General features: G+C 54.2%; 5 protein-coding genes across 5 annotated transcripts; 4 read left to right on the top strand and 1 right to left on the bottom strand.

Annotated features, from left to right (window-relative positions):
* Positions 1 to 19: 19 nt before the first annotated feature.
* Positions 20 to 2,316, top strand: CAOG_03306 (hypothetical protein; the record flags this gene model as incomplete). The annotated part of the gene is made up of 9 exons (XM_004364088.2): positions 20 to 120; positions 200 to 280; positions 370 to 453; positions 716 to 799; positions 885 to 968; positions 1,058 to 1,141; positions 1,229 to 1,312; positions 1,419 to 1,499; positions 1,607 to 2,316. The coding sequence occupies 9 exons, from the start codon at positions 20 to 22 to the stop codon at positions 2,160 to 2,162; spliced, it is 1,239 nt and encodes a 412-aa protein (XP_004364145.2). The 3' UTR covers positions 2,163 to 2,316.
* CAOG_03305 (hypothetical protein) lies at positions 1,621 to 3,442 on the bottom strand. The gene has a single exon (XM_004364087.2). It carries the CDS (start codon positions 3,344 to 3,346, stop codon positions 2,552 to 2,554), a length of 795 nt encoding a protein of 264 aa, XP_004364144.1. The 5' UTR covers positions 3,347 to 3,442; the 3' UTR covers positions 1,621 to 2,551.
* A 326-nt stretch (positions 3,443 to 3,768) lies between these two features.
* On the top strand, positions 3,769 to 10,233 carry CAOG_03304 (hypothetical protein). Its single transcript, XM_004364086.2, has 3 exons — positions 3,769 to 4,471; positions 5,268 to 9,629; positions 9,727 to 10,233. The coding sequence occupies exons 1-3, from the start codon at positions 3,930 to 3,932 to the stop codon at positions 9,788 to 9,790; spliced, it is 4,968 nt and encodes a 1,655-aa protein (XP_004364143.2). The 5' UTR covers positions 3,769 to 3,929; the 3' UTR covers positions 9,791 to 10,233.
* An 85-nt stretch (positions 10,234 to 10,318) lies between these two features.
* CAOG_08692 (hypothetical protein) lies at positions 10,319 to 12,998 on the top strand. Its single transcript, XM_011272001.1, has 2 exons — positions 10,319 to 10,547; positions 10,913 to 12,998. The coding sequence occupies exons 1-2, from the start codon at positions 10,357 to 10,359 to the stop codon at positions 12,870 to 12,872; spliced, it is 2,151 nt and encodes a 716-aa protein (XP_011270303.1). The 5' UTR covers positions 10,319 to 10,356; the 3' UTR covers positions 12,873 to 12,998.
* On the top strand, positions 12,983 to 14,458 carry CAOG_08691 (hypothetical protein). Its single transcript, XM_011272000.1, has 2 exons — positions 12,983 to 13,199; positions 14,049 to 14,458. Exons 1-2 carry the CDS (start codon positions 13,094 to 13,096, stop codon positions 14,303 to 14,305), a joined length of 363 nt encoding a protein of 120 aa, XP_011270302.1. The 5' UTR covers positions 12,983 to 13,093; the 3' UTR covers positions 14,306 to 14,458.
* Positions 14,459 to 14,532: the final 74 nt, after the last annotated feature.

Genomic DNA, 14,532 nt, shown 5'->3' with positions numbered 1-14,532 from the left:
ACGTTCAGAATGCTCACTGATGGAGGAGACGGACAGATTGGGCAGTAATCGGATCGGCGACGGCGGAGCCTGGGCGATTGCTGAAGCACTCAAGGTGAACACGACGCTGACTTGGTTCTAGTAAAGCATCTTACTTTGATATATGAGTGATTTCAGCAGATGGCATTACGAGTGCTAACTGACGGAGAGATGCGGACAGTCTGGATTCAAATCAGATTGGCGATGCTGGAGCGCAGGCGATTGCTGAAGCACTCAAAGACAAGCCGCTGGCTGAGCTCAAGTAAGGCATCTCACTGTTACTGAAGCATCCACGAGTGGGTCATCCAACGGAGGACGTTCAGAATGCTCACTGGTGGAGGAGACGGACAGATTGGGCGGTAATCGGATCGGCGATGCTGGAGCGCGGGCGATTGCTGAAGCACTCAAAGTGAACAAGACGCTGACCCAGCTCGAGTAAGGCATCTCAATGTTACTGAAGCATCCACGAGTGGGTCATCCAACGGAGGACGTTCAGAATGCTCACTGGTGGAGGAGACGGACAGATTGGGCAGTAATCGGATCGGCGACGGCGGAGCCTGGGCGATTGCTGAAGCACTCAAAGTGAACAAGACGCTGACCCAGCTCGAGTAAGGCATCTCAATGTTACTGAATCATCCACGAGCGAGTCATCTAGCGGAGGGCGTTCAGAATGCTCACTGAGGGAGGAGATGGACAGGTTTGGTGACAATCCGATTGGTGATGTTGGAGCGCAGGCCGTTGCTGAGGCACTCACAGTGAACAAGACGCTGACTAGGCTCAGGTAAGGCATCTTACTTTGACTGATATATGAGTGAGTGATCCAGCAGAGGACGTTCAGAATGCTCACTGTTGGAGGGAACGGTCAGTCTATGGAGTAGTCAGATTGGCGATGCTGGAGCGCGGGCGATTGCTGAAGCACTCAAAGTGAACAAGACGCTGACCCAGCTCGAGTAAGGCATCTCAATGTTACTGAAGCATCCACGAGCGAGTCATCTAGCGGAGGGCGTTCAGAATGCTCACTGAGGGAGGAGACGGACAGTCTTGGTGACAATCAGATTGGTGATGTTGGAGCGCAGGCCGTTGCTGAGGCACTCAAAGTGAACAAGACTCTGACTAGGCTCAGGTAAGGCATCTTTCTTTGACTGATGCATATGAGTGGGTGATTTCAGCAGAGGGAATTCAGATTGCTCACCAATGAGGGGAAGGACAGTTTGAGTTGCAATCGGATTGGCGATGCTGGAGCGGTGGCAATCGCTGAGGCACTCACAGTGAATAAGACGCTGACTGAGCTCTAGTAAGTTGCTGTGCGCGTTGCTGTGCGCGTTGCTTGTATCGAACATTGAGCCTGGGTCAGCCATACCTTGCTCCGTTGTCATCCTGCTCACCCAATGTTTTGACAGCCTTACCTATAATTGCATAAGCGTCCTTGGGTCTGAAGCAATCTATCGGGCATGCACAGGCAAACGCAGATTGCAGGCTTTGTAAGTTTACTCTTGCCAATCACAGCCATTAGTGCTCAGACAATGTTCCTCCTACCGATGGAGTGGCCATACTGAAAGATCATATGCCTCGCTTGTTCGTTGCACAGTCACGGCTCTCGAGTCAACCCTCTTGCGTTTTCCTTACTTCCACGATTGGCGAGTGCTGAAGACATCCAAGAAGTGCTCGGCGTGCTGACCAGCGGGTTGGAGCTGGAGAATCAGCGCATATCTCTTCCAGCGCTACCAACCGAGATTGCCGAGCTCATTATGGACAAGGCGCATTGCTGGCAAGGCATGCAGAATACCAAACGAGAATACTTTCACATCGAAGACAGGCGCGTTCCGAAAGTTACTGTGCCTCAAGGAAATTCAATCCGTGTGAAAGCAATTCAAGTGCTTCGTGACTGGAGGAGCCGTCCCGACAACACCGACGACTGTGCTTTCGATTTGACTGTCCGAGATGAACAAGGTGCTGTTCGATACGAATGTGCTGTGCACCCGACTTTCGTTGATTCAAACCTCACACATGCGACAATTTGCCGGGCGAGTCATCCCATCGTCCGACAAATGCGTGAGGGCTGGCAAGTTCAAATTCGAGCCAGCGAGTTTGGCCGAGATGTGACATTTGAATCTCTTTATGTCGGATTTGGTTTACATGAGTGATTTTTGTTCGCTTTAAGTGCCTCGGCAATCGGTTTGCCTCCTTTGAGTGCCTACATTACAATGCTGTCCTCGTCGTGTTCGTTGAGGGTTATTTTTCCAACACTTCAAGTTTGAGCACTCGAGCATGTGGTGACACACAAATCCGAAACTGTTCACGCAAAATCGACCTAGCGCTCCAAAAGAAGAGTCATCCATTAGAGCAGTCGACATGTAGAATGGACAACCGGGCTTGCTCTCAAATTGCAATCCAATGGTCGCGTTGTTTAGAGCAAAATCAATCAGGACAGAAACGGAAACTGTGAACCTTTTTTTTTTTTTTTTTTTTTTTTTTTTTTTTTTTTTTTTTTTTTTTTTTTTTTGCTTTTGCCCTCGCTTGTGGCCCAAGCCAGCTACAATGTCAACATGGCGGTCGGATTCTGAATGGCAAAATACAGGATAAACACAACCACGGCCAGAATGATGCTGCCTGCCAGCAACACTGGTCCCGTGGGATCGTCAAACGACACGGAGGGGTCGCACGTCTTGAGCGCATGCGCGCGCCGCCGGAACACCCGCACGGCATAGAGCATAAAGACGAGCGCGATTGCCCACATTGCGCATCCCAGTCCCATGCCTGCGTTGTCAAAAAAGGTGATGAGGAGGGTGCCAATTGCGCCCAGCGACGTTGTCAAGGACAGCCAGCTGAGGAATGTCCGCTCGTTGGCAAACATGGTCTTGGGGTCGGCCACACCGTCGAGGCCCTTGCCCATCATAAACTCGAGCGCGGCCGGTTGTCGGAGGACATCGAGGTCGACTCGCGTTGAATTGCCAGCGCCAGCCGGGCCGTCGTCGTCATCGTCGCTGCCGAGTGCCTGCCCCTCTGCTTGTCGTGCTGCCTTGTTCTTTTTGCCTCCTTTCTTGCCCAGCTTGGCCGGCCCGCCCGAGGCAAAGCTGGCGGCTCGCGTCGACGTGATGTCCAGCTCGACGGCTGCGCTGCCGGCACCCATGTCGCCGCTGCTCCACCCGGCGGCGCCCGGCTGGCTTGATGCATGTGTGGCTGGCAGTTTGTTCCTGGACGACGACGACGACGACGACGATGCCGGCGGTGCAGACCCAAGCAGCAAAGGATCATCGCCGTCCGTTCCCAGCAGTCCGAACGTTGATCTCGACTGCTCGTCCTCCTCCAACCGATGGAACTTTGCCATTATTGTGTGGTAGCTGATCTAATCTGTACGCGCGGAGGGGGTTAAGTTGGTGGTGGTTGTGAGATGTCTTTGTGAGCACAGGGGGGTTTGGCAGCGAAATTGTGAACTGAGCCAAGTCTGAGCTTAACCAAATCGTCCGTTTCTATTTCCAACCTCATATTGCAGTTTTCATCTTCGGACGCACAATACTGTATTTGCACGAGCTGTTGTACATGTTTCTGTAGGTGTGGTTGGAGCCCACTGAGACCGCACTTTAGCTCTTTCAAACAAAAGCAGCCGCTCCAGTTCGTTCGTTTGTTCCAGATGCCCGTTCATTGTCAACACAACACGCCACACTGCCATTTCCAATTCCACACACTTGGAGTACTTTTTTTTTTTTTTTTTTTTTTTGGCTGCTCGATTTGGTTTCAGTCTCAATTTTCTCTCTCTCTCTTTTTTTTTTTCCGGCTTTCTTAACGCTTTTTCCATTGCTTTTTCCACTCGCACTCTCTTTTTCTCTCTCTCTCTCTCCCGTTGAGAAACTCGAAACCTCTCTCTCTCTCTATTTCTCAATTTCTCTTGCTCTAATTCTGTTGTCGTTCCAATGGCGCACAATCACGGCCAGCTGGGTAGCGCCGTGGTTGGCAGCGGTGGGCATCACCATCATGGCCACCATGCTGCTGCCAACCAGCACCTTGGGCATCACCACAACAGCCATCCAGGGCAGCAGCACCATCCACAGCACGGCTCACAACAACAACAACAACAACAACCACAGCAACAGCTGACACCTCAGCAGCAGCTCCAACAGCAACAGGGTGCGGGAGCGGGCAGCGGGGCCACTGGAACGCCGAGCACGTCGGAACGCGAAACGCTGCTCTTCCTGCAGACCTTCCAGACCAAGCGGTGCCCCGGGTGTGCTGACTGGGCGTCGTGCAAGTTCTACCACGACGCAAGCCACCGTCGACGGCCACCCATGAACGCGGCACTGACTGGCGTGCTCTACCTCCCCGCGCTGTGCGAACATCGCCGCGCCAACCGTCCCTGCCCCGACGGCGACGCCTGCTTTTACGCGCACACCCTCGCCGAAATCCAGTTCCACCCGCACGTCTACAAGACCATGGAGTGCGAGCCCAGCAAACGCCGGTGAGTGCGGTCTCGATGCATTTGTCACACCACGTCAGTGCAAATGGGTGTTCAAAGCGAACGGTCAATTGGAAAAAAAAAAAAAAAAAAAAAAAAAAAAAAAAAAAAAAACGACACGAGTTGCGATTCGTTTCGCCCTTCTTCTTTGTTCTTTGTGTTCCTGTTGCATCCTCAGAGTGGAGAGTGGAGAGTGCCCTGCAGTCGCAGAACAGCAGGAGGGCGATGTGACGAGTAAAAGCGCGTCAGTGAGAAAGCGCGGCGACATTGAACGTTTGCAAGCCCAAAAGAAAAAAAAAAAAAAAGGCGAAACTGTGGCAAAATGAATAAAAATTAAAAAAACGCCATTCAAACGCAATGCAGAAAAAAAAAAAAAAAAAGCTTTTGGTTTTTTTTCTATTGCTTTCCACGCGGTCTGTTTTTTTTTTTTTTTTTTTTGATTAATTCCTGTTTCACTTTTTGTGTGTCGTTTCGCTTTTTCATTGAGATGGCTTGGAAGTGAGAGTCCCGTTTTGGATGTGGATTCGCTTGTTCGAAGCAGTGCATCAAAATCTGCGCTTTGTGACGAGCGGTCGATCGAGAGCGAGAGAGAGAGAGAGAGAGAGAGAGAGCACACGCGAGCGAGACACAGAGAAGAGCGTGATTCCTGTTGGCACGCGCCCCCTACTCCCTCCCTACCTCGGCTGAAAGACCAGCAAGCCTCACTCACTCACCCACTCACTCACTTTGGACGTACGCATTCCACAAACCCCACCCCACCTCCCTCGGGACGCTAACCCCACCCCCTTTCATTTGGTAGATACCCGAACGGCGTCCACGATGTCAAACGATGCGCATTCGCTCACAGCGACAAGCGCGACTTTCCGCGCCACCCGGGCCTCTTCCCGTTGTTACAGCACGCCACCACGGCCGGATCCACCAGTGTGATAACAGCCAACGGCGTGCCAATCTTCCCGGCCGGCGGCGTCGCCCCGCACGGTGGTCCAGGGCTGCCGCAGCAAGCTCAGCCATCGCCACTCCCCCCCTCTGGTGCTGCTGCTGCAGCAGGACCAACAGCCGCCTATCACGCGGGTCACCCTCCTGTCGGCCATATGGCGACGTCCAACACGAGCAGCACAGCCGCCTCGCACCACACCTCGCCAACATCGACCAGCGGCAGCACCACCCCGACAAACGCTGACTCTGCAGATCTCAGTGCTGCCTCGCGCTCACGCACCTCATCGGGCTCGGGCAATGTCATCCGGCCGCGCACGACGTCGGGCTCGGGTAAGACGCGCAACGAGGCTGCGCACCTCCCGTACACTTCGTACGCCGCCGCCGCTCCAGCAGCAACAGCATCGTCTGCATCATCATCTGCATCTGCAGCAGCCACTTCTTCCTCTTTGTTAACGTCTTCCTCTCTTAATACTCTCGGTGCTTCGAGCACCCCCTCGCAGCAGCTTCAGCACGCTGGCAAGCACCACCATCACCACCACCACTCGCTTGCACAGGGTGCGTCCGGTCGCCCCGTCGAAGGGATTGACTGGGACCAGATCGGGATTCAGCCCGCCGGCTTTGTCTTCCCTGCTAGTAACTCACCCGACGGCTGGCCCAAGGAGCTCGATCGCCTGGAGACGGTCGCATCCACTGCAGCGACCACGCTGGAAAAGTCCATCAACGCCGAGCCGCGGCACCAGTACTTTTTGACGGACAAGTTTGAATCGGCTTCCGCCGACATTGCCGCCTCCTTCAGCAACAACACCCCGAACCTCACGGCCGAGAATTATGCCGAACTGATGCACAACGCGCTCTTTTTGGACGAGCTGGCCTGTCGCCGCAAATACCGCGAGTTTTCCGCTCACGACACGGTCATTGAGCTCGACGAGTTTGACGCCAAGCGCTGGACTCTGACGCTCGGCTCGGATCTCCGCATTGGCGAAGCGCGCCCGTCGCTTCAGGTGCACGATCGCGTCGACATTATGCCCTTGTTCTGCGACGCGGCCGCGAGCCACCTTCCGCCCGCGCAACGCAAGCAGGCATACAGGCCTGTTGCTCGCGGCAAGACGAGCACTGCCAGTGCCGCCCCAATCTCCTTTACGGGTCGCATTATCGATCTCGACTCGCAGCAGGTCACGTTCGAGCTGCCGGCTGCCTTGCACTCGCTGCTGCAGTACCACGCCGCGGCCACAGGCGTCGAGCCCGATCGCACCTCCTCCGCTCTCTCGGCTGATGGCGTTGCTCCTGGTGGTGTCGGCTCGGCGACAGCTGGCACGGACGCGACTAGCGCCGCCGCCGCCGCAGCTGCTGGCGAGTCTGGTGCCAGCGGCCTGCCCGATCGCATCCTGCTGCACTGCCACGTTCGCTTCACTTTTAGTCGACTGACATACCGCCTCAAGCATCGCGCTGTGGATGACATCCCGATGGAAGTTGTCTTCCCCCAGTTGAACAAGCACAAGTCCAAGCGTGACAGCGCCGCAGCCGCCGCGGCCCACCTGTCGATCGACGGCGTCATGCAGACCCTTGACTCGGACCAGCGGCGTGCCGTTGGCTTGATTACGGACGCGGCGAGCAACATTGGCACGGTGCTGATCTCTGGTCCTTTTGGCACGGGCAAGACGTCTTCGCTGATTGAGGCAGTCCGCCGGCTCTGCAAGCTGGGCAACATTGTCACCGCCCCGGCATCGGCCAACTTTGCAACCAACACGACCTTCCAGACGCGCGTCCTTGTTTGCACCCACACGCACAACGCAGCCGACGTCTACGTCGAAAAGCTGCAGGACTTTATGCGTGGCATTGGCGAGGCGTCCAACCCGGCGCAGCGCTCCCGCCCCGTGCTCTTGCGCGTCTACCCCGAGGACCGTAATGTGGACAGCGGCTCGCCAGCCGCGCGCTTCTCCGTGCTGAACGCGGCCGGCACCGCCTACCGCTGCCCTACGCTTGACGAGGTCAAGCAGGCGTCCGTCATTGTGTGCACTGCCGTCTCGTCCGTCATGATTCGCGACTTCTTCTCGGCCTCCGTGACCGCAGCCAACATTGGCAATCCAAGCATGGCCAACAAGCTCACTCTGACCCACATTCTGTGCGACGAGGCTGCCCAAGTGTCGGAACCCGAGATTGCCATCCCGCTCGCCCTGACCAACCCGCTCATTACCCGAGTCATTCTTGCGGGCGATTTCATGCAGGTGGGTCCCGACGTGTTTAACGACTCTTGCGTGAGCTTCCTGGGCCGCTCGCTGCTCGAGCGTCTGGTTGGAACCAACGAGCGCAACCACGTGCCAAACCCCGTGCAGCTGCGCAACAACTACCGCTGCCATCACGAGCTCGTGAGCTTGCCGTCGCACATTCTGTACGAGAGCCAGCTGTTTGCGCGCAACACCAAGATTGAGCTGCTGCGTGGCGACACCCATGCCATCCATGCCGTTTCCGTTCCGGCAGGCGCGTTGACCCCCAACCGAGTCAGCTTTTACAACTCTCCCGAGGTCGAGGCCGTCGTGGCAACAATCCAGCGCCTTGCACAGCTTGTGCGCTCGCACGACGAAATCTACGTTGTCGCGCCCTTCACCATGCAAGTTCAGGCCATTCGCAAGCGTCTGCGCTCGCTCAAAATGTCGGATGTGCGCGTCATCACCGTGCAGGCCCTGCAAGGCATCGAGTGCGAGGCCCTCGTCATCTCTCTCACATGGAGCCCCGAGCTCGACCTTGCCGCGTTCGATCCGTCCGTGCCCACCGACAAGCTTCTGCCAGCCGAGCCACCGATTGTCTCTGATTTCAAGGTCATCAACATGGCTTTCTCGCGCGCTCGTCGCCACGTCACGATCGTAGGCCATCCCGTTGCATTCCAGCGCACGATTTGGCCGCAGTTTGTTTCCTGGTGCGAGCAGCATGGCACGTTGAAGGACGCGGCCACCCTTCCTCCCGCGTCCTCCAGTCACGTCATGTCGAAAGGCCAAAAGGCGCGTGTTCAGCAGCAGCAGCAGCAACAGCAACAACAACAGCAGCAGCAGCAACAACAACAGCAGCAGCAACAACAACAACAGCAGCAGCAACAGCAGCTTCAGCACCATTCTGTGCAGCCGCAGCAAGCCATGTTTGGCGAGCACGCCTGGAACGACGCCAACCCATCGAGTGAGGGCGGTGCCGAGCACTTTGCCAGCGGCTCTGGATTTGCTTCTGCATCGCGCTCTGTCAGCCCTCCGAAACGCCTTGCCCCGCTGCCAATGCTGGCTGAAACTGACCTGCCGGCAGTGAACAATCCAGTCTCCAAGCTCGCGCTCGTCCAACTGAAGGACATGCACAACATCGTGACCTTGTTGCTGCATTCTGCGCGCAATGCTGCCCTTGCTGATCCGAACGTTGCTCCAGCAGCGCTGTGGTCGCAGGCGTCCGATCGTGAGAGGCTGATCAAGCTCATCTCACTCAACCATGGCCTGGCTTCGATGCAGGGTCTCCTCGTTGGTGCTTCGGCTGGCGTGTCGTCGACGACTGCAGCCTCCGGCCCGAGCGCGCTCAACGGCCCCTTGATGCATCCGCTCGCCACTCCTGGATCCATGTACACGAGCATTTTGCCTCCCCCTGGTATGAAGGGTCTGCCAAACGCCTATGGCGCGACGGCCGCCGCGTCTGCGTCCGGTCTGTCTCATTTGACGCCGCTCCAGCAGCATCAGCAGCATCAGCAGCAACAGCTTCTCTTCCAGCAGCAGCAACAGCAGCAGCTGCATGCCTCCGCGCTTCACTCGCAGCAGCTTCATCATGGCCAACATTTGCATTCTGCTTCGCATGGTCACCCGTCGTCCCTGATGCCATCGCAACAGCAGCAACAACAGCAACAGCAGCAGCAACAACAACACTCGACACAACTGTCTTCGTCGCTGCCGTTGCCTGGTCAACAGCAGCCGCCATTCGGCTTCGCCGAGAATAGCGAGTTTGATTTCGGAAACGGTTCGTCCTTCCTGCCTGGCCTCAAGACCGACTTGTGGACGAGCGCAGCGTTCGATCCCATTGGCGGCACCATGCTCGACGATCGCGCGATGGGCTTCATGGGAGACGACGGTGCTGCTGGTGCAGACCCGACGGCCGCCAGCAACTCTGCTTGGAACAGCTGGGATACTTACACCGCCTCCAGTCTCCAGCACGCGCCACAAGCTCACGGGTTTGGCGATGACGCCTTTAGCAGTACTGACAGGTAATTTTGTATTTCGCTTTTGTGTGCGTGCGTGCGCGCGGCTGTGCATATGCCAGTTGACTCATGCCGCGGTGTTTTGTGCTTGTGCGTTCATCAGAACCCGGTATGGCAGCGTGAATGGCTCAGGACGCTCGTCGTTCTCTGGTAGCCGCGCGTGGTAGTTGTTTTCAGCCAGTGCTGTGACCAGCGCAGTGCCCTCCTCTTCCTCCCCTTACTTTTTACAAGCATCTGGCTCGCGGACGGCGGCTTTTGGCCTGTCCTTGTGGTTTGACTTTATGGCTTCGTATTGTCTTTTCCTTTCTTTTTTCTCTTTTGACTTGTTATTTCTTGGTATTTCCCCCCCCCCTTTGTTGTCGTCTTTGACTCCCTTCGCCCCTCTCCGACTCCCCCATTGATTCCCCCATTCTTTTCTTCGTCTTCTTGCCCCTCTCTTATTTCGTTCTTAGCTTGACTATTGGCTTAGCAACCCTTTCTTAGCGCCATTACTTTGATGTTGATGTCTTTTTATCTTTTCATTTTTTTATTTTTTTTTCTTATATTTGTTGTATTTTGTTATCTTCTTCTTTGGCTCATTTCAAATGGAAGCATTTTTTTTATAAACTCGTTCAAACACGTTGTCCTTAGTAAGTCTATCCTGAGCGCTCATACAAGCTCCTCCAAAACGGGAGTTGTCAAGTCAGTCTATTTCTCCATCTAATTTGCCATCACGCACGATCCTGGTGACATCATGTTCGGCCAGGGTGAGTTTGGCGACTCTGGCAGCAACTCGACGACCGACTCGGGCGCTCCGGACTATGTTCCTGCCGTGCTGAACGACATCCGGCTCATTGCTGCGGGTGTCATTGTGCTGCTTGGCGTCATGCTGAAACCGCGAACGAGCGAAGCCCACCTCAAACACATGGGACCGTCCGTTCCGATGTAAGCCACGTCCACTATCGTTGCCATCACGATCGCGCAAGCTCCATGCGTGATTCTCCCCATGCAATTGAGGTGGAGGCGATTGGGGAGGGGGCGGGCGCGGAGGTGAAAGGGTTGAGTGGGTTTGTTTTGATTGTTTCGGCTCAGGAAGCCTTGGCTCAGGAGCAGAAGGCGCATGGTCGATGGCGAATGTTGGGGGGGGGGGTGGTGGTGGTATGGATGGGATGAAAAGGTTGTGGGTGAATAAATGGTTTGGAGGGAGCCGTGGGATTGATTGTTTGGGATCCAAATTCGCATGGCTGCAATCACTCAACTCACTTGCATCGTCCAACTTGTACCGAACGCTACCTCTTGCTTGCTATTAGACCAATGAACTTTCTGGAAAATCGCAGCGAACGCTTGATGACGGCATTTCTGTTTGGCTCTGCGGGCAGTTCGATTTTCTCGGTGTACTTTTTCGATCCGCTCCCGGACAGCGTCAATACCTACTATGTGCAGTATTACTACATGGCGCTGTTGCTTCAGGTGGCCTTCCAATTCTACCCGCTATTCGTTTGTCACACGTACCGCGACCATCCGCTCATGCTGGTCGTCGGATGGCTGTATTCCATGTACATGTTCGCGCTGCTCGTGTACAGCACTGCCATTCAGGCAAACTTCTTCCCGTTCGCCGTATCGGTGATACCTACATTGATCTGCATGGCGATTGTCGTGCTGCATTTCACCAAAGGAGTTTTCTTCCTGCTCACATCCAAACACTCGAGCTCGACAGCATCCGACCATGCCGAAACGCTTGAAAAGTACCGAGTCTATGTCCAGTCCCGGCTGGTGGCTCGTGCAGGCGCGCCCAGGGCTGGGTTTGCACCTCCAACATCCTCTGACGGTCCAGGACTGCGTTCGGGCAAAATCGATCGCTTCCTGCATGACGACAGCATGAAGGCGCTCTTGCGACCCAGAGGCAGCCTTCCTGTGCGGTTTGAGAGTGTTTCCCCCGCCACGGCTTCTACCACCACCACCAGCCCCCAATCCTTCACATTGCCCTTCTACCAGACCGTTCCTGGATTTCTGTACTCTCCGCGTCTCATCTCGACCTTTGTGGTGACGGGCGTCATCCTGTTCGAGCTCTTCATCCTCCTGCTGTTTATCGCCTTGTCGGTGTCGGACTTGCTCGTCGAGTTGTACAGGAATGCTGTTTCTCAGCACACGCTTGACGAAATTCAAGTCATTTCAAAAGTGTGCGCCCTCGTTGCCATGGCCTTGACGATCCTGTTGCTGGTCTGGTGTGCATTCCAGACCATCCTCACGTACCGCAGCCACATTTGCATGATGCGTCGAGGCAACTACTCGTTCATTCGACCAGGCATTCTCGCACAGAGGCGCCACATGAGCGACACTGTGCGATACTCTGGCTATCAGATTGCCTACATGATGCTCAGTTTCGCGTTCACGTCCATCGTTCTATTGCTCGTCTGCTCGTTGATCGCAATGAGCTTGTTTGTCGATGCGATTCGCGAGGTGTTTTGGCCGTGGGCGCTCAACTACTTTTTCTTCCCGCTGCTGGTCTCGTTTGGATTTATGTTTTTCCAGTATGTCCTCGCCCGATTCGTTTTCAGCGTGGACATGTCGATGAGCATTGACAATCGCCGGCTTTGGCACAACTTTGACTACTTTTACATTTTCGTCAACATTGTGGTCGGTCTCTTCTCGTACTTGGCGCGCGTGCTCAAGGCACTGCTCTTCATCGCGCTCTTCTTCTCTCGTCTGGACAAGTGCGTCACACTGAACGACTACGAGGGGTGGGACCAAGGCTACCGTGCGTACATTGGATTCCTCATGCTCGATCACTACTACGGCAACCCGTACCTGGTGCTTGCCGTCGCCAACTTTGCCTCCCATCAAAGCGTAGATTCGCACCAAGCATTGATGCAACCGGCTAGCACGCGAAACAGCTCCGGAAATGGCGACAACGCCGCCAAACGCAACCGAATGAGTCTGCACCAAAAGATGTCCAACCGAGTCCTAGCCACAAGCACATCCAACGACCCCTACGAGCCGCGTTCGCGCCCATTGCTCGCACATAGCGACGAGGAGAATTCGTACCATACGATTGCTCGGCCGAGAGATCCCGATTCTGCAGGGTACACCAAGGCGCGCCTTCGTTGGCAAGTGGCGTACACGCTCCTCAACAATCCGCACATCATTCCCCTCAGAAAGCACCATTTGGGGACGTCACTGTTCTCTGTGCAATACCAGCTGGTGGCACCTTCGTCCAGCGTCACGCCCTCTACCTCTTCCGACGCCTCGCGCTCCTCGACGACCTTGTAGAGGGATGTATGTTTGCATGTTTGGTTGTATGGTTTGTTGTTGTTGTTGCTTTGTTGTTTGTTTGATTGCTTGTTATTCGTTGCTTGTTGTTGAGAGTGGTCCGTCAGATTAGATTTTTATTGTGCATCTCATTGACTCGATGATCTTTCTCAGTCGCTTTGTAACGCTTCCATGTCTGGAAAGCTCACTCTTTTTTTTTTTTTCTTCTCCAAACAACAATCATGCACATTGGCGTCAACCAGCCCGGCGGCACTCAGCTCTGGTACGAGGTCGATGCCGAAGCGACCACCGTGGGCGCCTTCAAGGCTCTGATCCACCGCGAGGAAGGTCGGTTGCGCATCAATCATCCGCCATCACCATCATCCAGCATGCATGCATGGGTGATCACGACTTTTTGCACTCCTGTGCATTGATTGTTCAAAAAGTGGACGAATTTTTGTGCCACACACCCAACACTTGTTGCGCATTCTGTCGATCTGCTGCGTGTTGCTGCGCGCTGATGGTCGATCTGAAGACCAACAAAGCGAGTGTCAGTGTGATGAGTGCATGTGCGAGTGTGAGCAGCGAGACAACACGACCAACACGACCAAAACGCCGAACAAAAAAAAAAAAAAAAAAAAAAAAAAGCCAAAATCAATCTTCATTCTATGGGAAGTTTTTTTTTTTTTTTTTTTTTTTTTTTTTCGCGGTTTTTGGGGGGTCACGTTGAGCAATCCGTCACTTTTGGTCGCTTCGTCTTGCGCACCAGATTTGCCAAATCAACATTGAACAGAGCAAGAATCACAGAGCGAGTGGACCGCGATTGGAGAGCCAGACAGAGTTTTGAGCGACAATTGCCGAGCGAGTGTGTCGAGCCCAAAAAGATCAACGGATGCCTCATAAAACAAAAAAAAAAAAAAAAAAAAAAACCATTGAAAGACTTTCTTTTTTTTTTTCTTTTTTTTTTTTTTGGGAAGCATTTTTGAGCTGTTTCTGAAATTATTTTCTCGCTCTTGTTTGTGCGAGCAAAACGTTGATTTCTTCCATGATTTCTTCGTCGTTTGTGAATCGTTGAAGAAGTGAAAACGAATGATCAGAGCAACAATGATCTTTGTTTTTGATTTCATCCTCACTTGATGCCTTCGACTTCCCTTTTTTTGCTACAACTACTTCTTGCTGAATTGTTTGGTACTGCAGGTATTCCTGCCGAGATGCAGCACCTGTACTTCAAAGGCAGGCCACTGAACGACGAGCGCTCCCTCGCTTCGTACGAGATTGATGCCGACACCCCGCTCAACATGCGCACGGCCCTCGTCGGTGCTGGCGGTCTCTGCGACGTCAACCTCAAGGATTTCGAGCTCAAGGAGCGCTGCTGCTGCTGCTACTGCGGCATTGACGCTCACTGGAACATGTGCCAGTTCCTTTGCGTCCACGGCAAGTGCAACCTCGGCTAAGCAACGCGAGATTACTTCCAAACAAACTCGAGCGCTCAGACTGGGGGGTTTTTTTTTGTTTTGTTTCAAGCGAATAAACGAATGGTGCATTTGCAGCACTGCAATGTCTATGATGCTTTCATGTCCAATCTGTATTCAGGATCCAAAGTTCCTAACCTACGTATCAATTCCATTGCATCTCGGCTTCTTACTCTTTTTTTTTTTTTTTTTTTTTTCCCCCTTCCTTA

This window comes from Capsaspora owczarzaki (assembly GCF_000151315.2).
Source record: "Capsaspora owczarzaki ATCC 30864 unplaced genomic scaffold supercont2.4, whole genome shotgun sequence".
Lineage (NCBI taxonomy): Eukaryota > Filasterea > Ministeriida > Capsasporidae > Capsaspora > Capsaspora owczarzaki.
Note: the sequence above shows the minus strand (reverse complement) of the source record. Positions and strands in the feature narration are given on the sequence as shown.